This window comes from Aythya marila (assembly GCF_965140915.1).
Source record: "Aythya marila genome assembly, chromosome: 2".
Classification (NCBI taxonomy): domain Eukaryota; kingdom Metazoa; phylum Chordata; class Aves; order Anseriformes; family Anatidae; genus Aythya; species Aythya marila.
This window is the reverse complement of record NC_139043.1, coordinates 135,252,814-135,278,382: the sequence shown is the minus strand read 5'-3', so window position 1 is coordinate 135,278,382 and position 25,569 is coordinate 135,252,814. Positions and strand designations below refer to the sequence as shown.

Genomic DNA, 25,569 nt, shown 5'->3' with positions numbered 1-25,569 from the left:
GGGTGAAGCTGTTGCTTTGCTCGTGTCCGGCGTTGCAGGTGACCGAGAGGCCCCCGAGCGCTAAGTAGCCGTCAGTTGTCTTCCTCGCTGGGTAATTAGGCGTTACAGTGAAAGCATCTATGTAAACTCTCTCAGCTGTCACCAAGCTACTGGGTAACGTTGCTCTTGTAACTCTCTCTTCTACCCACGCCCTTCCCCGCTTTAGGTTGTCGGTAGGGGTAAATTGTGCTCCGAATACGGTACCTTTGCTTTGGAAGAGCTCAAATTGCTTCGCAAATTAGGGTAAGTTACCCCCATCTCACACACAGGACTGAGCTATGCTATTGTATTGACGGCTTCTCTGGGTTTAGATCTGGGAGCTCGAAGAGCAGCTCTCAGATAAAAACCACTTTTCTTGCAGATATCATCTTTATTTAAAAAGCTCAGAAAGCAGTCTTGTACCACCAAAACTTTGTATTTTTATCTGTTTTTGTTAACGTGACGATCAGTGACAAATAAGGACAGAAAGCATCTTGTTAGAAACGAAAGTGTTCAGCCTCTATTACTAAGGAATGCAAATTAGCATCTAGAACTGGGGTAATTCCCTCTTGGAACTCACACCTATGTTATGGGTATTACTTACACCGTCTTCTAGTAACAAACGTTTTTTTCCCCCTTAGGATGCTTTGTAAAGCCTAGGCTTGTCAGATATAATTCCAGATCTAAATATCCAAATCCTGTCTGTAATTTAAATTGGGTTTCTGAGCATGAAGTAATTTATTCTGTAAACTGCTGTGAAGTTTGCTGATGACTTCTGGATTTGAGGACTACAGAATTAATAATAGATACCAGAGAAATGGATGGAGAACAAGAAACTACACTTAGCAGATACGCATTTTATTCCTTTCTCTGTAACAGACTTGAAATGTGACTAGTATTTTTTTTTTTTCCTGACGTGTCTGTTTCCTGATGCCTAAAATAAGGGTAAGAATACTTTCATAAAATTATTTCAAGATCCTCAAATGAAAAGGGCTTGATACTACGTATCAAAACAAGTAGCTCATATGTCTCTCCCAATAAGAAGAGAAAGTGCTTATAAAGGACTAAACAAGCCTCTGAAAGTTTTACTAGGTACCTCTTATGAATGTAAATAGCATCTCACTGTGTTATGAGGTATGATCAGCAGCTCTGAAAGGCTTTCCCTTTCACTTTTTTTTTTTTTTTTTAAATGAGACATTGTGTTTAATTAAATCTTAACTTTCAAGAGTAACATGCTTGGAAAAGAGTATTTATGCAAAACTAAGGTGTATACTGGGATCTGTCGTAAAGAATTACATACTGAGGGTCTGTATTGCGGTGTCTTCCCTAAAAATTTTCAGAGGTCTCACGCCTTCGATATAGGAAGCTCACAAGCGTCTCCTGCTGGACGTTGGCATACTGACAGTGTATTTTTGGCTGCTGCTTAAGGTTGCAGCGCGGCTTTTCCTTTAACTGTGCCATTCTGACCTCTCCTACAACTGTAGAAACTTCCCCCCCCGGTGATTTTATGCTATTTAAAACACAAGCGAGTTTAAATAAATACTTTAAAGTTGTAATATTTAAAATATACTCTACTCTCAACTGTTCATAAGATTAAATAATTTCTCCCCTGGAATGTCTGAGAACAAAACTGCAAGTGTGTGTTTCCCTTCTATTATTTCTTCATCTTGCTGCCTGAACATTAAGTTTGCAAACCTGCAGGCCCATCCATTTTTTGTTAAATGCATAGTTAGACTGTCTAAAGAAAATATTAATGTTTTTAAAGGTAAGTGTGGTGTGTTTCTTTTTGGTGGCATTGAAAACTTGAGCTTCTGTCTCTAAACAACTTTCAAAATGATCTGTCCATCAGTATTTTTGGTAGGAATATCTCTTGGTCACATTTGTTGACTAACTGTGGTTCACCAAAATTCCTCATGGAAAGTGAGGCCCTACTCTTCTTGTATTTTACAAAAAGATCATGCCATGTTTTTAGTACTGGTATGTTATAGCTCTTCCTTGTGAATAATCAGATGAAGAGCAGCGGTGAACTAAAAAGACTTTTTATATCTCCTCTACTTTTTTTTTTTTTTTTTTTTAAATATTGCCTTTCAGTTTGTTTTACAGCATTTTCAGCCTATTACCTATGATGTTGAAAAGCTATGCAGGTGAAATGCTAGACACTACGTGGAGTTGGTCCTGCACTATCACTAAAGTTATCCCTAATCCATGTAATAGCTAGCCTAAAGCAATGCCCCTCATGTGTCCTATTTGCATTGCCTCTTAATTCACCAAACTAAAAGAGTGAATGAGGAAAAAGGCAGGGAAAACACTTACAGAAGTAAGCTACTATAATAATGTGAAAATAAGGTACTTGTAGAGGTAAATGGGAGAGGGAAAGAAAGCAGGCCAGGCTTCTGTCTTTGTTTTGTAATTATACTTACATATGTTTCTTTCCTTGAAGAGTTCTTCTCAATTACACACTTTATTTTTTTTGTTTTAAATCTGTTTTGATTTCATACTGACCTCAGCATGGTTCCATAGACCTTTAAGGCAAATTCTAATCTGTTGAATATCCTGTTCCTCTGAATTTGTCTACGTTGCGATTTGCTTGCTGTAGACAGCAAAAAAAAAAAAAACACACAAAAAAAAAAAAACTTTGTATATCACAAAGATCTTACAGTGTGCCTTCATCATAGGTCAAAAAAATACTAATTAAATGACCTGAGATCATCTCCTCCCCAGCAGTTCAGGTTCCCATTGCTTGTATCTGGTAGCCTAGGGCCTGTCTAGGTCAGTACTGTTGGGTTATTAATGATGTCTTAATGTTTGGTGTTTAAGCCACTGATAAATGTTCCAATTTTTGTCTGGTCTGAACGTGCCTTACTAAAGTCTGCTAATTCAGACTTTGAGGGTCCTTGGATGTTGATGTGAACTACTATGGTTTCTGAGAGAACAACCCTCATGCTGGTATTATTCACATCTTTTTGGTTACTTTTTGTATGCATAAAGCAGTAACCTATTGCCATTTGGGGTAGGGTGGAGAAACGGCATGTTTGAATGGCAAAAATCATTGTCTGTTTACTTATGGGTGTATCAGCTCTTTGTAGTTTTTGGGGGAAAACTTAAAGCTTTTGTGTTTACTAAGTTTAATGTAGAAAGTTTATGTGCATGGTGAGACGATGTATAATCCATCAGTTTCTTTGAAGTTTAAATCTTCTGAACACTTAGTTTATCCACAGAACAGTGCACAAGCAGATACCTTATTTACAAAGTAATATTTGCATGTTAAAACAGATGAGAATGCAGTAGTTGATATGTAACTGGAGGAAAAACCTTATTCCATCCAGGGACTGTAGGATCTAAATAATAGGGAGACCTGTAGACTTGTCATTTCATGATCGGTCCTCTCTTTTTTCTTTAGACAAAAGGCAAGTTTTCGTTAATTAATCTGTTATCAGACTTTCCACTATTTCTTGAGGACTAAACTGTTAGTGATTGCACGAATCAATAACACAACGATGATTTTTTTAAAAAGTAATTATTTAAAACAAAACAAAAAAAAAACAACAACCAAAAAAAACAGTACCCTGACCCTACTGGTATGAGGGGGAGTTCTGTCTCTGACTTCAGTGTAAATGGGACTCTCATTGCTGTGTTGCTTATTTGAATGTTTTTCATTGTGTGAATGTTATCAGATTAATCAGCTAACTGAAAAGAAATTTTAATTTCCCTTGCTTATGATATAGCATTCATTTTACTAGCTCATTCTAACAACCTATTTGGTTGCACTTTACCATTGTGATCATGTTTAAGCACTGTTTCTATTAAGCCTAATGAAAATTATTTTAAATCTCTATCTTGGTAGATTTATTGAAGACTTTTTCACTGTTCCAGGTGTCTTTTGGTGACTACTTCTACTGTTTGTTTCAGAAATAACACTGGTATCTTTATTCACAGAGCCAAAGTCCCAATCAGAAGATGTCAGACAGTCACTCAATAACGTTCAATATTCTGAAAAGAAATAGGCTAACATCTCCCAGCAGCAATTTTAGATACTCTGATTTTAAAGACACCCGTTCCCCTTCAGTGTTTATGGACAATGATCCTGAAGCAGAACATACAGAAACACCAAGTGCAACAAGTTTATCTTCTCTGCAAGAGCATTCTGACCATATTCGCACAAACACCCTCTGGTCCGTATCATCATCTATTGAAAAAGAAATGAATTCTATCTCCTTATCAGAAAGAAGAGAAGCAAATAGAAGTACAGATATTTTTGAAACTCCTAAAGCGAGTAGAAAAGGCTTCTTGCTACGCAGGAGACTGCTTTTATCCAAGGCTGCTCCAGCTGGCACACCTGCAGGATCCTGTGAAAGACAAGCTAGCCCTTCAGGAAGCGGTAGGAAAAAACTATTCTCTTGTGTTTCGAGCTCTGAAGAAAAACCTTCACAAATTGCTTCAGGTTCTTCAAAAGAAAACAGTTGCAAACACCTGACAAGTAGCACTTCAAAAATAGAGGACTCTAGTCCTAATGTCCCCAAACGGAGACTGTCATTTTCTCAACAAAGGAGTTCTACGCTAGATGAGACCAAAAGTAAGGACCCCTTATCACTAGAAACAGAATGTTTATCACCAATTCAGTGTAAGGATGCTTGTGTTAGTAACGCTAGTGAATTTGGTGAGAGTGTTAATGAGGGGTTGCTTCAGACCCCTACTTACAGTGCATTACTTGAGGCCAATGAGAATAAGTTACTGACTACTGTTGATAGGCTTGTAGAGAACTTTAACTTTGAGCTGTGTAATAGAAACACTCCCCCTGTTAAACTGACCAGTTACCCAAGTCTTTCAACACCTGAGGACAGCGGATATAATTCACTTCAACTAGACAAATCAGGAGACTTATCGTCTGATTATGAGGGTTCTTTCCAAGAGTCATGTCAAAAACATAAAGAAGATTCCAAAATTCAAGGCAGTAAAAGAAAAGCAAGAAAGCTTGAGCGAGTTAGAAGGTTATCCACTCTTCGGGAACAGGGCTCACAGTCAGAGACAGAAGATCATTATGGCAGTCCTTCTAATTCAGAATATATGCTAACAGAAGAAAGAAATGTCAGTGAACACCACGGAGTAGTTCTAAAAGAACAGACAAGTGAAGACTTAATTGTAAATTATATAGATCTCTCCAGAACTCCAGCTCTGCAAGTAGTCCATGAGATTTGCTTGCAAAGAAAAAGATCAGACCAAAATCAAGTATCAAAGAATATTAATGGAACAGAAATACTTGCATTAGAACACGTTCTTTCTGGACTTATTGGCAAGAAAATGGGCCTTGAAAAACTAGATATTTTAACTGAATTAAAATACAGAAACTTAAAACATGTTCTTGCTATAGTTTTAGGTGCTTTGACAGTGGAAAGTCTCTGCAGGTAGGTACTACTGCTGTTCCCACTCCCCACGCCCAAAACATTGAAAATGCATTTCTGATAATAAATTAGAATAATTTTTGGAATAATTGGGATCGTCAATAGAAGTTTCCTCAAATTAAGGACATCAGAAGGGGTTTGTCACTGGGGCAATCAAGCGGTTCTTTCTATGTTGTTCTAAAAATACATTTGAGGGAGGAGTTGGGGAAAAAGGAGGGGATTAACAAACTTAAAACTATTATAGTACTTGTAAAATTTAACACATTACCATTTTTATTTATTTTTTTATTTTATTTTATTTTTTTTAGAATCTGGGAAGTCAGTTCTTCTCATTAGAGGTTTCCTAATAATGCATGGAACTTAGAACACGTTTTCTAGATTTCTCTTGCAAATTTGATTTCCTCAGTCACTTTTAAGCACAAAGACAAAAATGCTCAAAGAATATTGCCTTGTGGGTAAAGTTCTGGATTCATTTGAAATCAACAGAAATTGTCACTTACTTCAAAGGAACCAAAAGTGCCATGTGTTACTAGTTACAAAGGGAATGTGTAGAAGTATAATGGCACAGATTTTTAGAGGACTTAATACATACAAATGTGACTTTAGGAATAAAAATGAAGTGTCTTATGTGTAGAGAAGAAACATCTGATTTTGTAAGCCAAAGATATGTTGTGTTATTTATATTGCAGTCATTCACTAGATTTGTCTATGTATTTATGAACAATGGTGTGGAATACATTAAGTTTGTTTCATGACAGTACAGTGAACTCTGCTAATATATAGCAATAGTCTGTAAAATGACCAAAATAGTATGTGAAATCATGCAAAAAAAAAAAAAAAAAAAAATCTGAAAAAGGTAATTCTACTGTTATGGCTTCTGTGCTACCCTGTGAAAGTGGATAATTTTTTAAATTCATTTGTTCCAGCATTTGGAAAGTAAGCAAAAACTGGCGTGAAATCATTGTACAAGATAAAAGTGCAGATAAGAGGAGAAAGTTGTACATAAAGCAGCTGAAGGAAGAAGCTGGGGTAAGGCTTGTCTCAAAGGTAATATTTTTCATGCATGAACAAATGCAGGTCAGAGGAAAGAGTAAAGATCTTGCAAAACTATAGAAAGGTAGCTGATAGCAACAGTTCTAACTAGGGTATGTAAAAGATTCTGACATGAGATTGTCGTTGCTTTTATTTCTTCTTTTTCATCTGGCCCCAGTTTGAGTAGCAGTCTTTCAATCATGTGATTTCCCCTTTTCCCCAAATCCTGAGGATCTCTTCCTAAACTGATTCTGGCTTTGGATCTTAAACTCTGTTTATACCTTTGTGTCATGCTGTTGCTCATTTCCCATTTCACTGTAGTCCATTAGAACCCACTCTGGGCTACTTCCCAAATGTTTTCAGTACTGCTTGTTGCTGAGCTTCTTTGTGGTGTACTTCTGAGCATATAGATCATATAGATCTATATCATAGATGATCTAGATCGTCATAGAGCATATAGAAGAGCATATAGATCACTTGTTTTTAAGGAGTTTCTTGAAAAAGTAGCATAGTATTAATAGGAGTATTTTTTTTTAAGAAATCCTCCACATGTACACGCAACACTTCAGGATAACCTTGCTTTAACTGTGACAAAACTGTTTGATCACTTAATGCTTGATATTGAGAGGTATCCTAATTCAGAAATATAAGGATCAGTAGCGAGTAACCAAGTGCTAAAGACTGGCTTCTTTACCTGCTCATGGGGCTTTGTTTTTAATGGTTCCTATCTTGTCCCCTTACTAAATACAAACTTCTAATGGGAAATACAGGCACTATACATCACTTTCATTTTTAATGTGTTGTTGCAGGGGAAAACCTAAAATATGAAGCAAAACACAGTTGCAAATTCTAAATTAAATAAAACCCTGATGTGCCTCCTTTTCTTTTTCTTTTTCTTTTTTTTTTTTTTTTTTTCTTATAATTATCAATCATAACAGGAATATTTATTGAAAGCTGAAGATGCTGCCACAAGACTTAATGTTCTCAACAGATCTGCTCTAAGGCCTGTTCAGGCTCAAGCCAGAACTCCTGTACAAACACCGCCTTCTCGCATTGAAGTTACTCCCAGGAGATGTAATTCTGTTCCCCAATTAACTACTAGACAGGAAGAATACATAAAAGTAGGTCTCTAACACACTCTTAATTTTGGGGCTTTGGAAAACTCTAAATTACAAGAACTAAGTATCTCTTGTCTCCCTCCTCTTGCTGTAGGCTGCTAAAACACTGTTCACCGATGAAGCTCTGAAACCTTGTCCAAGATGTCAATATCCTGCAAAGTATCAATTGGTAAAGAAACGGGGGCTATGTAGCAGAGAGGCCTGTGCATTTGAGTTCTGTATTTTATGTCTGCATTCTTTCCATGGGTCAAAAGAATGTAATAGTTTATCTGCAAAACGGAAGAACAAAGAAGATGCTCCTCCAGGAAGTGCCCAAAGCAAAAGAAATTTAAAAAGACTTTAAATTTGTAAGGCATGCAAGTCCTTACACTTGATTCTTTTTACCTTCTCCTGAATTCCCAGTCTTGTTCATATTCTTAAGTATGCACATTTTGAAAGTCTAATTTGTTGTGTTTTTGCTGATTTATCAAGATAATTTCTCATGTATGCATCTTAATTGTTCAGTGTATTTTATGGTTATGAAAAAAGTGAGTATTTTAAAACATTTTATGTATTCTTTTACCTGTCATGTAGTAGTTAGGCACTTACTAACACCTTAAGTATTCAATAAAGTATCTTAAATGTAGTCTTCAATATCTAGCTTACAGCATCTCATAGGTGTTTAAAAATGTGATTCTTGTCTTAATGACAAATTAAAGAAAAAACATTTTTTTAAAATTTGGGGATTTATTTATTGTTCACTTCAATTTACAGTAAATCTTTAAAAAATCTGTTAAAGTTGGACCTTAAGTACACATGCAAGAGATACTTCTACCTTTTATAAATGGTGATACCTCACAAGCAAATTATTCGTTGTCTGTGTTTTATATCTGAATAATTAGAATAATGATTCTGTTGTTTTTAACCTCTACAGTGCAAGTCAATAGAAGAGGAATCTAAATCAAGGTGATGCTCTGTTTGGTTATACTGGTTTTCATGGCATTTTTCTCTCTCTTGAAAACTTCAAGTGACATAATATGTATCTAAATAAGCTGTTGTGTTACTCTTTTGATGTGAACTTGTGCTGTATACTTAGACTTAAATTTAGCTCCCAGATACTGGGTCATTTTCATACTTTTTCCTTGAGTTAAAGGACAGAAATATTCCTTTCTCCATCTGTAGACTTAAAGGAAATTTACTGATCTAGCACTTGAACAAAATATACTGACCATCTGCAGAAAAATAACTCAATCTGTCTCCCAGATTAAGTGAATTTCATGTTTGCCCTAGTAATTTTAAACAACTTGAAATACAGGCAACACAGTACTTACTGCATGAAGATATAATGTCAATTTACATCTCAAATTGTCATTTTTCTACTTGCCATTTCAAGGAGTTTTTTTTTGTCACAAACATCTTGTAGAGTGTTTATAGTCAGGTTTTCCCTGCCCCCCAGCCTCCCTTCTTTTGTCTTGTGTTTTGATTGTGACTTTGTAATTTTACTCTGTGTATTTGTAGGTAAGCCTTAGCTCTAGGCTGTATTAAAAAAGCATCTTGATAAAATGGGCTTTCAACTAAGTTATAATCTGTATGTTCGCTTGTCTTCATATTTATTTATTCACATATCTGTTACTTTTATAGTCTAAAAAACATGAATTGGAACTTCAGGTGCTTTTTCCCCTTCCGCACCATCTGTGGATATTTAAGAGAAATGAACTGATATAATTCAGTTCAAGATGTTCTAGCAACCTAATTTCCTATTTCTCATTTCTAACTGTTACAATTTGGTTAGTCCTTGTAGCATATTTGATTTTGGGGATAGTGCTAGTAGTTCCAGACAGCAGTTCCGCACAGCATTTGGAAGGAGGAGGTAAAATACGCTAAGTAAAATATCATAGTTTTAGTACTAACCTTATTAACCAAGCATAACAACATTAAAGAAGGGATCAACTCGAGCATCTGGCAGAAAATCATGTTTACTCTGTTAATTATCAACAATTTAATTCCATGCTCATTTGCATTCTGTTAAGCCTTTACGTTATTCTTGTCTAGGGTTAGATTGGTGGCTCTTGAACTGGAAGACTGAAAGAGGAGACTACATAAAGCCTCTTCTGAGGGGGATAACTCAGGAGAAGGATTCTGGGGCAAGCCAGGAAACTTAGGGTTACCTGTATACATAGTTTTGATTTAGGAAGAATTTAAAATAATTACAAAGAAGGTGATGGCAAATGGGGAAAATAGCTAAGTTATTTGATTTAATATTTGTATTTTTTGCTTTGAACTTTGTGTTCAAGGTCTAGTTGAAAGTTAATTTGAAAGCTAATTGTATTGGTTCTTTTTTAATTTTTAGGTACAAAGTAAACACTTTTAAAATAGATAGTTAGTAGTTTCAATGAAAGTTTACATTCACAGGATGAAGCAGAACTTCCTGTGTAGAAAGTTGTAATCAGAATCTTGCATAATACATGTAATTTGTAACTTTGCAATAACTTCATTTGGTTTAGTGTTTGTTGATAGTTGTCATCAAACTATCAAATAAAATAGGGGATGGTAGTAGCTGCACTGCAGAATAAGTACAGCATATCAAACCATGCCAGAGTGCTATACCCATTGCTGCATTTTTCCTTTGCTAAATATCAATTTATCCTGTCTCTAACATTTAAAAAAAAAAAAAAAAAAAAAAGCCTTAAATGCATCCTTGAAATTAGTGGGAGATTTATCACAGATGCTGAGATGATTTAGCTCACTGTTCTGATATGCAGTATTTTAGCCTAATTTGGAAATACGGGAAGAGAGCAAGTCTCGTGTTAATTACTTTAGCAATATTTCTCAAAGTATTTGAGAAATGTATTTAGTATTATTTACTATTTATATTTTATATCAATATTTTTATTAATTTATTAGTATTTAGTATTTAGGTGCACCTAAAATAGGTGCACCTGTTTCAAGCAACCACCTTTGGATGGAAAGCCATACGTGAGCTTAAGAACCAGTTCCATTAAGTTAAAACATACTTAACAAAAGTTCTGCTAAGAGATGAATTTATACAAAAAGTTTGGTTTTACTAAATCTGAATAATTCACTAAGAACAGGGCTGGCAAATTGGTTCTGTATGGCTGTTATTCCAACTTCATAAAATAAAATGGTCCATGAGTGTGAGGGTGTCCAGGGATTCATGCCCAACATCTTTTTTTCCTACTTGACTAAATTAATATTTGAAGACCTGGACCTGATACTTGTTCAGTACTGCTGCAGCTTTAATGACTAAAGTTTGTCACATACTAGCACCACTTTCTAGTATAGAGAAAAAGGATGCAAAATTCCTCCTTGAGTAGAAGCAGTAGGATGAGTATGGTCGAGAATTTCCTAAAGTATTCTGCCTATGATTATTCTCCAGTTGCAGAATTTTTGTTTTAGTAATAAGATTGTGGGAAAGGGAGGAATGAATTGTCTTTCACTCTGAAAGACATGGATAATAAGGTTAAAATTAATGCCTAATAAAATATAGTATTGGTTCATGTATTTGCTGCTGAATTTTTTCATTGACATTTCCCTTTAGACAGGCATGTTCTCCAGTGGGAGGAGCAATACTGCCTACAAAAAGATGTCCAAGGAATGCGCTTAGATTTCTGAAGGTGATGGCTTGAGCCAAAACTGTGGGTTTGAATTCTAAACAAGATTTCTTAGAAATAGCCTTGGTCTGCTGACAGACCTTGCCTTAACAGTCATACATCATAAATCCTTTTTAAGTAGCAGCTATAAACTTCAAGCAGTCTCTGAGAGGGAAATTGAAATGACTTTAAGTCTCTGATCATTCTTTCTTAGGTGACAAGGAACTTGGGGAAAATTGTTATAAATTTTTCTAATTGTTTATAGCACAGAGAACATTAGTATATTTTACCACTAACTCTAGCTAAAAATGGTAAGAAAAGTTGTTTACTAAATTAAGGAGCTCACCAACATCTGTCAGATTTTCCTTTTCTATATATTGGTTATTCATCAGTACCCTTTGGTAATTTAGACTACTTAGGTTAATTAATACAAGAAGTAATTCCCTTTCCTTGTTTTCATAGGCACATGAAGAAAAGCAGGAATAACAGATTAGAAAGGGACTCCTGGTTCCTGGAGTCTAGTGCTGAGCTCGTGTCAACTCATGAGGCTCTGTCTTAAAATTGGATAGAATCCCATCTAATTACCTTTATATTGGAGGTCTATTTCAAATTGCTCTACTAGTCACTTAGCCAGTTGCCTTTTTTCAACATTGCCATTAAAACAGCTGTTTGATGCATCTGTTACTCACCTCTTTTCCCCAATGTTGTGACTATGTAATACAAATATCTTCTCACTCTTTGTATCATTGACAAAAAACAAACAAAAAAAAACAACAAACAAAACACTGAACTTAATATAATCTTATAGATACATCTTCTGTTCCTTGGATTGTTTCAATGACTCCATTGTTTCCATTTGAATCTATTCTTTAAGTGTGTGCAGCCAGTATTCCAGGTAAAAGCTCATCACAACCTTGAATATTATCAGTGCTTTCCTTGATCTATCAGAAATATTTGGAAATACTAACACATACTAAGAGTAGAACTTCTTTTATACAGCTTCAACACATTTGCAGTTTAGTCACTAGGTGTAGTACTCCCACATTCTTCTCTCTCAAATTTTGAAAAGATAAGATCCCAATTTCTTCCATAAATTCTTACAGAATCTTAAGTATATAACCTTGTACTTTGTACTACTAAGCTTCAGAATTTTTCTCTGCTTCAGTCTTGTCGTGAGTTAATGTTTTCTGTGTTTCTAATACATGTTTAAGTGCAAATTCTTTGTAGTGAATCTTAATGGATTTTTTTTTTTATGTAAAACTTATAGCAGATTGTTATTACTTGTCACATGCCCCAACAAAATCTAACTGCTTTTTGGGAACTGTTTATTTTTAGTTAAGCAAAAACAAAGTTTGCTTTTACTGTCTGTGACTTCCTGAGCTCTGCCTTTTTGAAATGCTCATTACAAAAAAGTTAACACTTCTATACTCAATTTTACAAGCCTCTGTACAGTGTTGGAATCTGTATAAGCTTGTTGGAAGCCTAAATGTTTTTAAGACCTTTTTGAGCTGAGTGCTACTGGATGATCAGTAGAGATACCAACTGTTCAGCAGATGATATGAGTGGCACAGAGTGCTGAATGAATCCATAAGCATCGGTGCTGAATAGTGGATGTTTCATATAAAAATGGTTCTTTACTTTAGAGACTTTTTTGTGCATCTGAGAACTAAATCTGAAAACACTTGTGTGAGGGTTGCTGAGTTATTATCTCAATTATCTATTAATTATCTTAATTCTGTGGGCACCTTCAATTTCTGGCTAATGGGATGTGGAATTTGTGCACTTCAGCTGCTCCCCTTCAGTCTTGAACCATTGTGAAAATCTGCTTCCATGGGTGTTTAAGCTTAAACACTGCATCATGACTAGAACCAGCTATTGTGGTAGAGGGATAGTAACTTCTGGCAAAAGGTGGGTAGTTAGCTGAGAAGTGTTAGTAGACTAGATAAAAACACTTGTTAGAAGCTATGCTTATCATTTGGAACTGCAGAATTAGACCTGTGCAGTGGTCTTCTACTTCAGCAGAAACATTGATTATCACCCTAAAGTGCTTCTCTTCCATAAACAGAGGACTCCAATCTCATGTTCACAGAGCAGATGTTAGTGTTCTTTAAGTCTTTAGAGTGTAGGAAATTATTCAGGGCCTGAAGAACATGCCTCACAGAATTGCTTCATTGTGACAGTACTCAAGGAGCTCAATGACTTGTCTATATATTGGTCACTGATATCCAAAATTATTTTTTCCTCCGCTTTGAATCCCATATATTTTTCTGGTGCATGGTCTGATGGATTAGATGCTACACAGATTGCAGCAATAGCAACAGCTTTGTTTTCAAACACAAAGATTGGTTGTGTTGAGAACATTCTCCTATCTTTCAAAATTTCTACAAGGAAAAATGCTCCTCTAAAGTGTTGGAGTTTCAGGTTCTTTCATCCTTCCTGATTCTTGTTTTCCCTTTCTCACTGTGTGCTTTTTGGAGTTCAAAAGCTATTGGTGAGATACAGTTACTCTCCAGCCTTGCTGTTTGGAAGGTGTTTCTGTCAAGAAATGGTTCAAGACTCTGAATTCTAAATGGGCACAGTAAGAAGCTTTTATTTATTTATTTTTAAATCATTGTGAAAGGCAAGATATGGATACTGTTCTCTGCTCCAAACATAAATGCTTGCTGGTGCAGTCATCTAAGTCCTGTTCTGGATTTCTTCTTTAGTTTAAATAATTATCATCACCTAGAGAGAACATCATACAACAAGGAATGGACAACAAGAAAACAAACTAATTCCAGGAAATGCTTTGCTCAGTTAACTGAAATGTGAATGTGTCTCAAGGGCCAAGCTACTTTTCTCACTGTAAATAGACCTGCATTTCAACTGCACACATTCTGCTGATGAAAGCATTTTATCACAAGGGGGCACCAAAGGTTTTTGTTTCAGAAGAAAACTTTAAATTGTGTGTTATTTTTTTTTTCTTTAACCTTTGCACACCAGCTCAACATTACAAATGCAAAATGTTTTGAATAGCTGGAAGCAAGGATGGCCGTAATTCCTGTCCCCAGGAGCTGCATACCAAAATCTTCAAATCTCCATGGGAAGAGTGGCATCCTGGGAAGCGATCGAGAGAGTATTATTTCTTCAGAGCTTCCTTTGCAGGGTGGGCACACTGCCAGGTACTACAGCAACCAGGCAAGGTTGGCCTGAACAGGCTCCATTCCTCTGTCTCAGCCACAGACTTGATCATCCAGCAGTCCCTATACCAGCCTGGTGCTGGCTGCAAAATGTAACTGTCCATCACATTTTAAAACGATGACGGGAAAAATTGTTTTGTATCTTTTTTCATATTTAGTTGATGCTCTGGTGGCTTCAATGAACAAGAAAGGGGAAATATTAACTTTTAAAAAATCAAATTTGGGATGGGGCTAAGTATCCCAGTATTCCAATGGAAGTTTTTAATCTATACCAGAATCACAGCATTTCTTCTTAGCTGAAGCTTGTCAGATGAAGTCTGGAGTGCTAACTTGGGAATTTTTTATTCTTTAACTAGATACTCCTGGAGTCCAGGAGAGCAATAGGCAGGAAAGAAGAATAAATGAGGGGAGAAAGCTGTAACTTTGTCTACTTTTCAGAAGCCTTGAAATCTTTATGAGCTCCTATTAGTTATTGACTCTTACGCCACTCTTACGACCTGCATGTTGGTGCTATGCTGTTCTGGAAAATAATGTATATGAAATCTCTTTATTTCCTGATATTTTCTTAGGTGGATTGGTCTCCCTGTCTGCTTCCTTACAGTGCAGGACAAGCAGCCACAGCATTGTAATGCAAAAGTCTGGATCAGTGGTCAGCAGGAGGTGCTGCCTGAAACAGCACTGGTGCTATTATGAATTCACAGGCTGGATGCATCAGTAATATCCCATGTGGATAACTTAGCTGTCAGCTGGGGAATCCTGGGCCTGGGGGCTGTTGTTGACACCTGCTTGCTTATAACAGTGAGACTCGAAGGCATGCGTGCATTTACTGTTTCTTGTTGGGTATGTGCTACCTGCTGCCAGGCAAAGGTCATGTTCAGCATTATTGGCATATATTATTCCTATCTACTGAAGCTACTGCTTATGTCTCTTGCATGAGCCCTACACTTGGATAAAACACCTGTGAAAGCAAGATCAAGGAATTGATCCAACTTGAAACCAAGCTACAGGTAACACCAGGAGGAAAAAGAAAGTCATGAAACTTGTTCATACAACTAAAACTAAGAAGTGGTGGTAAACTTGTAAAGCTTGAACTAGCATTACTAAAATGCATCACAAACAATGACTCATTTTATCTACATGAGAAATAGAGAAGAGACAGTGACAGTGCAATATCTCATACACAGTGCCAAAATTTCTAATACATCCCCTGACACTGAAACCTCTGTGAGAAATATCTGCAATAGGTTATTCTGATCTGTGTATCTTGTTTCATTTGGAAGCTAGGTTATGTTAACTGTAGTAGGGCTGCTAGCAATAAATTGTCTGCCATGCTGTAAATTTATTCATATGCCATTTTAAAAAAAATCTTCTATGAGGCTTAATAGCTGTGGGTCCAGTAGTTCTTTCCTGATTTTTATGTTGTCTTCATAAAATGACTATTTCACAGAATCACAGAATTTCTAGGTTGGAAGAGACCTTAAGATCATTGAGTCCAACCTCTGACCTAATGCTAGCAGTCCCCACTAAACCATATCCCTAAGCTCTACATCTAAACGTCTTTTGAAGACTTCCAGGGATGGTGACTCCACCACTTCCCTGGGCAGCCTGTTCCAATGCCTCACAACCCTTTCAGTAAAGAAGTTTCTAAGACATTTCTTCAAACTGCAACAATTTTGCTGAATAGCTTTTTTTTTTTTTTTTTTTTTTTTCTCTAATCAAGTATTAATGCTCCTTTCCAAAATTAGGAAAGATGCTGCCATATTCTCCTAAAATTCTAGCACTTCTTCTCTGAAGGTGATAATGGAAATTTCTGAAGAGATCAGGTATGAAGAAGGTAGCTGAAATATACAAGGTAGCAAGAGTACAAATATGCATCATAAGTTGCTAGGTGGTTCTACCAAATTCTAATTCAATTTCCAGGAATGTCTCTGTACTTTCTTTATTTTTTTTCCTAAGGTTTGTGATAAGGACAGGGGAATCAAACTTGAAATAAACTCTTTAGATGTGATAAGACACCTCTGCCTTGTCCTGGTAGAGTAAGACTTGTTACAGGAATCCACAAGCCATTGATGACATAGACAAGGCAGAGAATGTTCTCCACTGGCCATCCATATATTTACTGTTGTACAGGTCAGGCTCCCTTGCATCTCCACCTTTGCTATTTAACTCTTCCTATCTTAAGCACTTTTTTTTTTCTTTTCACTTAGACTATATTCGGGGATATATTTTTTCTCCTTTCAGAAGTGAGTGCTTGTTTTCCTAATAACTATTTCTTCTGGTGTCTGCCTTAATGTTTTCCAACAGCCACAGGATCGTGTTAAGCCATGCTGTAAACCTGTATTATCAGACTCCACACATGGGGGACATGCCACTGCAACAGCTGCCTTCTGCCATTTTGCTACTATAATCCTTCCAGGCATGGAAGGACCAGCTATCTGGTGATGAATTCATGCTTTCCCCTCAGGGTCCGACTCCCATTTTGGCAGCCCTGTAGTCAATATTTAAACAGGTTTCCTAGCACCTGTTCTCTGATCATGAGATCGCTGCTTTCACAGATGCAAAAGCTAAAAAGTATGTGGCAATCATCCAAAAGAGAAAGAATGGCTACGTTCAAGTAAGGGTGGATTTTTGTAAGGGTAGTTAAGCATTAAGGATAACATATGATGAAGTGCCCACGTATACCCGAGATGGAAAGTTCCTATTGAAATCAGTGGCAATTCATTCGTAGCTGCCCTTGATGGCTAGATGTCTAACTGCATTTTTAAAAAAATGTTATTTACTAGGTTTGAATGTCATTAATTATGGAGGTGTTCATGATTTCACCGTGACCATTGATGGGAATCAAACACAGGTTAGCACCAAAAAGGACAAGTGGACATCTGAATTTAATGGAGCAATCCGGTTTCTCTTCTTCACTGGAAGAAGTCACAAGGAGACTTGTTCACCCAGCAGGCTGTCATAGTCTATAGGCTTGTTTCTTCAGGTGCAAAGTTGTCTCAGCAGATTTGCTCTGATTTGTCTAGGTGATGCTTTAAAACACTGCTCCTGGCAAATGTTTGATAGCCTAGGAACACTTCAAGTTTTAGAGAAATGGGGTGAAAGGGACAATAACAAGTTTTGACTGAGTCATCTCCAAATGGCTCTTCAGTAATGAGCAGAAGAGGGAGACGCCAATGGGGATGGATAGGACCCATTTACGTTATCCTCTAATTTATATTCCTTTGCAAAGCTGTGTGGGCCTTCTGCTTGGCTAACATTTTGTTAAAATGCTAATAACTTGAGACGTCCTCTTTTTTTTTTTTTTTTTTTTTTTTTTTTATTTCTGTTTAGGATTTTACTAGTGTAACCTTTGTAACTTGTTCTCTGTCCTGTCCAGCCATTCATCTTTTCTACATGATCAGATGCTCTTTGGGGTGGATTATAGCTTTGATTATATTTATGAAATGCTTTTTAGGTCTGCACCTCTGTTAAAACAAATATTAATCAAAATTAAAATAAGAGAAAAGTATAGAAAGAAAAATGTGGAAGAGGAGAGAAATGAGCTGAACACTTATATTCCAATTTTATCAGATGATGAACCTTATTTGGCAATATATAACGAAGAGTGAAAGGTTCTGTTTCTCCAAACACACATACACACACTGGTCAATTTAAATGTGTGCTGATAACTAAGAGAATGAGAAAGCAATGATGACTGCGAACAGATTCTCCATGAGAGTACAGTGTGTATTTCCTGATGAGCTCCCTCCAAAATGCAGTCTTTGAAGCATACTACAAAGAGACCAAAGACCTAAGAGTTTTATACCAAAATACACCAGATGACGGGAGAGAAAAAGGACTATTGTTTTTTTTTATTGACTTGTTTCCAGACTTCATTTCTATCTAAGCTGACTTGTGGCTTCCACTTTGTATTTTAAAAAAGATTCATTCATCATGTTCCTATTGTTGTTTGTTCTTGTAAAATTACAAGCAAGTACGGAAGTTTAAGAGAATGTAATACACCAAAGATTATATCTAAACCAATGTCAGAAAGAAAAAGAGAAGGGTGGGGGAAAGGAGCGAAATCCTCCCTTGAATCTTAACTTAAAGATTTAAAATCGGGTTAAGTAGTTTGGTTATAAGACCATTCAGTCTCATATAAAAGGCCATGCAATTCTGCTGCCTGTTGGAAAGATTTCACTTTACATTTTATGGGTTATCTGGTTATGAATATTTCTCTTACGTATATGCAAGGTATACCCATTTGAAATATTTCATAATCATAACAGAACGTGTCCTGATACACAACACTAAGAAATCATGTGTTTAAATGTGTCGTTTGGTGTTAATCTCTCACCTCTTACTGAAAAGAAGCTACATAGAGAGCTTTGCTTATGAGTGGTTAATAATTTGTCAGAATACTGACCACAAAAATTAAAGCGTAGCTTACTTAGGTTGGGAGACTGAAACTTTATATTTTGTTCTTTGCTTCTGTTGAGTATACTTTTCAGACATATCAAGCTTTTGGCCAAAATGTGTATCTTGGCTACGATATTATTCAGACTTATTTCTTAGGTTTTTGGAAATACTACTATTCCCTTATGTGAAAAAACAAGACAAAACAAAACACACTAAAAAGCCAAATTGAGAGCAAACAGCACTCCACCAGGACAATTAGAGGCATTACTCTGGTATTTAGTAATTAGAGCAATGATCAGGGTATTTGGGCAGGCACTCCCGTGACTGGCAACGCACATTTGAAGTAAAGGCTGCAAAATACCACTTCTTTCCAGGAAATTAAACAATTTTTCCCTGCCTCTGAGATACTAGATTTGCTGCTTGTTTGTTTTTGGTGGTTGTCAGTTCCTGGGCTGTAAGTTGTAGTCCTTCAGTACATGCGTTTCTCCTGTTTTATTTGATCATAAATTCCACCAAAGTCGTGTATTGATCACAATCATCCTTTTTCCACACCTGGAGTATGTCTGGAGATACTGTATAGTTCTGTGAAAATGGGCACAATGAGAAGAGTTTGCTGGAAATTGGATGTTCTTTGTCCATTTTGGGTCCTTCTTGCATGTAGGTCTGGGATTAGGCTTCTTAAAGGTGACCTTTATGTAACTTGTACACATGACCTTTTGTACTGCGTCTGATCCCAGTGGGATTTATGCCAAGCTACTGGAATCAGTGCTGTTCTGGAAATATGCAGCACTAAAACCTCTGAGGGAGATTTTATGGAAAAACAACAATAACAAGAAAAACAAAAACCACCTGTAGGTGACTGAAGAATTTAAGCAGTTCTAGGATCAGATACCCACTAAGTAGGAAGTTTTCATATCTCAACTATAGAGTAGCTAAAATCCACTGAAATTCACATTTAGGAGCATGAATTCCTCCCTCATGTGCAGCTTCAGCTAAATGTGTCAGAAATATGGTTTTCTCTTATATCCCATATCTCCTTGAGCCCACCAACGTTCTGGGAGGCTTTCTTCAACTTCTCAACGTCTTTTCTCCTCCCCCCTAGGCCGTTTATAATCTCCCTAAGTGAGGGAAAATGGAGCTGCCTTTGGATTTCTGCTAAGTCAGGGCCTGGAAGCAGTTCCTCAGGCCTGGTTTCAGCTCGGCCTGAGGAACACCAAGCTCCTCTCCTTTTCTTACTTGGCTCTACCACAGATGGGACTTGCTTTGTTACTTGGGATCCAGCCTCACTTAAGGATACGGATTTATGATGTAAATCCATTGGTCGTTAATCGTATGGTTTGAGATTTTTTTTTAGGGCAATATCCCAACTGGCTGAAGAGAGTTGCTAATGTAGGAGAAAAGTTGAATATCATTTTGGACTAAGAACTGCCTAGGTTGGTTGAGAAGAGAGTGTTTTTTTCTTTTTCCTTCGAATATCCTCAAATTCCTGTTTCCCAGGCATCTCTTTTGGGACCGTATCGTAAGCGTGCCTGATATGTGAGTCCCATGCATTGTTTGCAGTGCCATAGCAACCCGGGCTTGCCGTGAGCCACAGCAGAGCCAGGCTGCCTTAGTGCAGACCAGGAGTTCAGAGCCAGGCCCTGCAACTCTGCAACTTCTATTTCTGACCTGCAGGGAAGGGTTTCACCTTTGCAAATGAGGTTGTCAGCTTGCAGGGGTGGATGCCGGCCCTTTTGCGTGTAGCTCCAGCATGCAGTCGAAGAGGCTTACTACTGGTATGTAGCGCTTTCTAAACAGGGTAATGAACTGACTCTATGCCAGACACAAGTCTGACCCCTGGCGTGGTCGTCTCAAGTTCAGAGACTGTGATAAAAAGGAGAAGGATTTGGAACTGTTAGGTTTAAACTTGTTTAGCAAAATTAATTAATCTGAAGAGAGAGCTGTACTGTCTTAAGTGGTATCACGGAAGATGGAGACTTTTCCTGGAATGAGTGGGATTTGGCTATTTGAGAACACCCCAAACTCATCTGTTTTTAAATTTTAATCTTATGATTCACAATACTTGCTGTTCAAGGCTCCCAGAGCCTCATGCAAATTTGTGTTTTCATTAAGACCGGCAAGCTTCTAGTCATCAATTTTGCTGAGGAAAGTTGACAAGAAGTTAGCTGATATATATCAGAAAAAAAAATCTAGTTAAATGATATTTTCATTATATTTAAATCATTCTTGTGATATTTGACTTTTTTTATGTATGGACTAACATTTCTGCATTTTCTTAGAGTTTGTTTTATTTCCTCAGCTATATTGTTTTATTGCAGAATATCCAAGAAGGTTGTCATGCCTCACTACTTCTTGTTTCTGCTAGGTGCTCATAGTTGAACGAACTTGATTGTATTGCTTGTACAATGTATAACAGTTCATTTTTCTATTTCAGAGCCTCCATGTATAACAGAAGACGTATTTGTAAGTATGCTTTATAAGGCTTGATCAGTCATTTCGTCATGTAATAGTAGAGCAAAACCAACAACAAAAAAGTTACTGGAAACTGTTTTTTGTTTTCTTATTTATTCCCTCTTCTAAGTATGGAGTGACAGAACAATGTCTTACAACTTTCTCAGACAAAGGAAAACACTTAGTTTGAAAAACAGTTAAAAAAAAAAAAAGAAAGAAAGAAAGAAAAAGGAGAAACAAAACTGTGAAGAATAAAGATGAAAATGAAAAGTGAAATAGGTTGAAGGAAGGAAACAATCAACAAGTTTGGTTCAATAAGACAGATTTAACAATCTTTTCCTCAAAATATCTAAGAAACAGTTGCATTCCTTTGTAGAAATAAGTTTTAAATTCCTTTCAATGTTAAAAGACTGATAGAATTTGTACAAGCTGTATTTTACACAAAAATTGCATGAAGGCAAAACTGTCATCTATTTCATTAAAATCATATTTTTTGACCAATTTTTAGCAAATCGACTTCCAACTGCAATTGGAAAGCAGCTTTTTCTAGGTATAATTTTGACTGTATAGGAGGAAAGCTATCATGGGAAGAAATTAAAAGTCTTCCTGGCACAAAAAAAAATCTAAGTTATAATATTGTATATTCAGCTCTGTAACCTATAATGTGCAAATATGAAAGTGCAACTATGCTTTCAAATGAAAATAAGACTGACCACAAAAAAAAAAAAAAAAAAGAACCTGAGGAAAGCATGTTGTGTATATCAATAGATGCAGTAAGTAGCAAAGCTTGCATTAATAAGATCATAAACATTTTATTGATTAGTGATCCAGTGTGTTTATATTTCTTGCTGTTATATGGGACTACAGAGAATTATATTCCTTACAAATTAAAAACACATGTTACCTGCGTATTCTTCAGCAGCTTATACTTCAGCCAGTAATAAATGAATTGTTTTTGAATAAGTCCTTTGAAACAGTGAAATGTGAATGGTGTATTATATATATTGCAATCTTCAGATTCATCTTTATCAGTTTGAAATCTAATTGTGCATTACCCAAACCAAATGTGAGGCAAACAGCAGTTTGTTTCTAATTATTTTCATTGTTAATTGTGTTAATACTTGCTGAATTGAGATTTATGGATCTTATTGACTGCCTAGTGACATTAGTGGGAGAATTTTCTGTTGACTTCAAAATGCTTTAGTTCAGACAATTTGGTAAATATGATCAGTACCCTAACATCTCCAGGTCCATGGTACTACAACTGCACTGGATTATGGGCCTGTGATCCAAATAATCAAAAAGCATGATCTCTGTAAAGCAGAAAGCCTTGCTTTCAGTGTTGTCAGCTTTTTCCAGGAATGAGCATGAACTAACTTGCTTTTCCTGTATCAGTCAAAGCAGTCACCACAAGTGTTCAGGAATAGATGTTGGCAGACGAAGAGTGGACAAACACCACTGGGGTGGTTGTGGCTTGTTATGCAGCACATAGGGACCTTCCTGAGTTCATATTAAGAGTAGATTAGAAGAGATTTCTTCCTTGCTGAAGATAAACTATCCTTAATTAGTTCAGACTCTGTGGAGTTTGGATCAAGATGTTGCCTGTCTACAAATGATACCACTGGCGCTGTGTGTAACCTCTCTTTAACACTCTACCTCACTAATATATTTGAATGTTATGAACTTGTGAAAGAGAAAAAGATTTTGGTCATAAAATCTTTGCTGATACTGGTAAACAGATTTGACTTGGGTGCATTCTCCTTGTGTTGCAAGGCAGAAATAATATTCAAGGAATTGTTAAAACTTTTCAGAAGTCTTCATGATACTGAAGGCAGATTTCTGAAGACAAATATAATAGTGTTCTTCTACCTTTTGTCGAATTTAAATCAGGGGTGGTGGTATTGGTAAGGTTGGGATTCATATTTATTGATTCAACAACAGTAAAACAGATGACAACTTTATTTTACTGGCAGTTTATGAGTCTCATTTGCAGTACTTAAATAAGAGGTGTCAGACAGGTACCAAAACCTGTAGATGCAGACTTGACTTCTGATGAAGTCAACTGGAAGCTTCCCAGTATTGTCAGATTCCAGGTGTGGCATATACTGCTTGCTTGGTGAGCCAAATTATAGATCAGAAAATTTGCTTTTGTTTCCTAAACATTCCCTAAACCATCTCCAAGCAGTACTGTGGGAGTAGAAGCAGGCTCTGCTGAACGTTTATACTCTTCTCATTCCTCAGTGGGAGAGAGAAAGGTATAATGTGGGGAATTTCTAGACTATTAGATTATGCATTTTTTCAAAAGTAAACATGCAGGTGTCCAGCATTTAGAATCTGCTGGGTTTACAAAGGCTTTATCTGTAAATTTCTTGGCAAAGGATTTAACTTTACGTGTGTTTTTTAAATTGTTAAGTACCTCAGTGGTGTGTAATGGCCAGAATATAAAGATGACGCAATGACTGTATTCTCAAAAGTGAGAAATAACATTTTACAAAAGTTTGCATGTCATATCTCATGGAAAAAAAAAACATTGTTTGAGGCAACAGTGCATTCAAAACTTGTTAGCATATATTACTATAAGCCTTGCTTTCTGGTTTTGTGTCTCCGTAGGAAGACTGCTTAGCCACAGATGATATGCTTGTGGACTACTTCAATGAATTTTTGAGTCTTCCAGTAAGTACCTTACAGAAATCCTTTTCAAAATACAAGAAACACCTTACTAAGATTAGTAATAAGGTAATCCATCTTAGAACATTTTGCATTTTTGCCACAAGGAAGCTAAATGGCTTTTACAATTTGTCATATTTTAATGGTAGTAACTCTTACTATTTAATGTAATTATCAGTGTCAAGAAAATAGCACTTCTGGGGATGGATTTTTCTCCTCCAAATTTACTTATTTAACTTACAGTGCACCAAAATATTATGAACAGTAAATGAAAAAGATACATAAATGCTTACGTAAAAAATATAAGGAGTCCACTTTTATTCCAGTATCATGGAATAAATACATGCTGATAAAACCAATGTTTGTCATTTAAGTTCTTCTGGCAATGCAGTCAGCAGTTAATAAAAATTCTAGCCTAGGAACCAACACTGTGTTTCTTCATGTCTGTGAAGGCCTCAAAATTGGTGCTCCCCTCTTTTCCGCCTCCCATCTGTAGCTAGAAGGATGCAGCCTTACACTGTATTCTGTGTGCTGATCCAGCAGTTAGATCAGCAGATCCAGTGCCCTATATATAACCATTTGCCTTATACTTTGTTCCTTTTCCCCACCAACTACCCTGCCTCCCCACATTCTCAGACGAGTTACGTATACTGTCCTATTCCCTCAATGTGGCAACTTCACCTGACTTCATCTTAATACTCTTTACTTAGTAGGTCCCCATTTTCTCCATTGGCACACATCACATAGGTATTCCCCTGCGTGCTGGCACAGACTGTCACTTGAAGTTCTCATGGGACCTCCCAAACAATCTACCCCAGAGTTGCCCCACATTAATCCACTGCAGCCAAACATGTTGCATATACTCATTTCTGCAGCTTGCTTGGTAGGAATCACTACTAGCAACAGGAAGGGGCAGAATATTTCTTGGATGCTCCTTGGCCAGTATTGGAATAAATTCAGTTAGGATTCAGGCTTACCAAGTTGATCTACACTTTCATGTACTTACTAAACCATATCACACATTTGTTTAAAATACGCCAAATGGGAGTTGCGCATGGGATGCCTATATCAATTTTTGATATGAAAATAGAATCTGGAAGCTTAAAACAACCATATCAGAGTGTGGGTTTTGTGCACAGAAGTGGTACTAACTTCTAACAGTATCTCAGACTTTATACACTTTCACCTCATTGCAAGATTCCTAAGAAAAATTTTTACAAAGCTATGGAGACACAGCCAGAAGGAAATGTATGTTGAGAGTGTTGGGTTTCTCTCTCTTTTTCTGCAGCTGCTTCAGGATAATTGCCTAAATCCAAGCCTAACTACCTAGCCTTTAAAGCGAGGCCTCCATCTATATGCCAGATTTTTCTTAGCACAGAAATACCATCCTCCACGCCTTCCCTGCTTATTTGGAAACTATGCTTCAGGTTTTCCCAAAATCACAGAGGATGGAGTGGGAAAAAAACTTCAGCCTGCTTAGTATCTGGGTCTCCTTGGATATGCACAGATTTCAGGACATCTTTTAGAGGCCAAAATTCTCTTTGGCCTCACAGGGCTCCTCAGCCCAGAGTCCTGGCTCAGTTCAGCAGCTCTGAAATGCAGCAATTGTCCAGGCACTTCTGACTGCTCTTGAAGCCCACAGAAAAGAGTTCACAGACAGTCCTGAGTAAACACTGTTTTATGCTGGTAATCTTGGTAGGTTTCTAAAACCACACAT

The 25,569-nt window shown here is 36.7% G+C and overlaps 2 protein-coding genes across 2 annotated transcripts in view; both read left to right on the top strand.

The window, feature by feature from the left end:
- Positions 1–3,975: 3,975 nt before the first annotated feature.
- FBXO43 (F-box protein 43) lies at positions 3,976–7,910 on the top strand (the record flags this gene model as incomplete). Its single annotated transcript, XM_082755327.1, has 4 exons — positions 3,976–5,420; positions 6,344–6,446; positions 7,388–7,570; positions 7,662–7,910. 4 exons carry the CDS (start codon positions 3,976–3,978, stop codon positions 7,908–7,910), a joined length of 1,980 nt encoding a protein of 659 aa, XP_082611453.1.
- A 12,571-nt stretch (positions 7,911–20,481) lies between these two features.
- RGS22 (regulator of G protein signaling 22) overlaps positions 20,482–25,569 on the top strand; it is a 63,722-nt gene continuing 58,634 nt past the window's right edge. Inside the window, exons 1-3 of the mRNA XM_082752766.1 lie at positions 20,482–20,509; positions 21,169–21,197; positions 23,796–23,858. Coding sequence (XP_082608892.1) covers positions 20,485–20,509; positions 21,169–21,197; positions 23,796–23,858 — 117 coding nt within the window. The 5' untranslated portion in view covers positions 20,482–20,484. The remainder of the gene's footprint in view (positions 20,510–21,168; positions 21,198–23,795; positions 23,859–25,569) is intronic.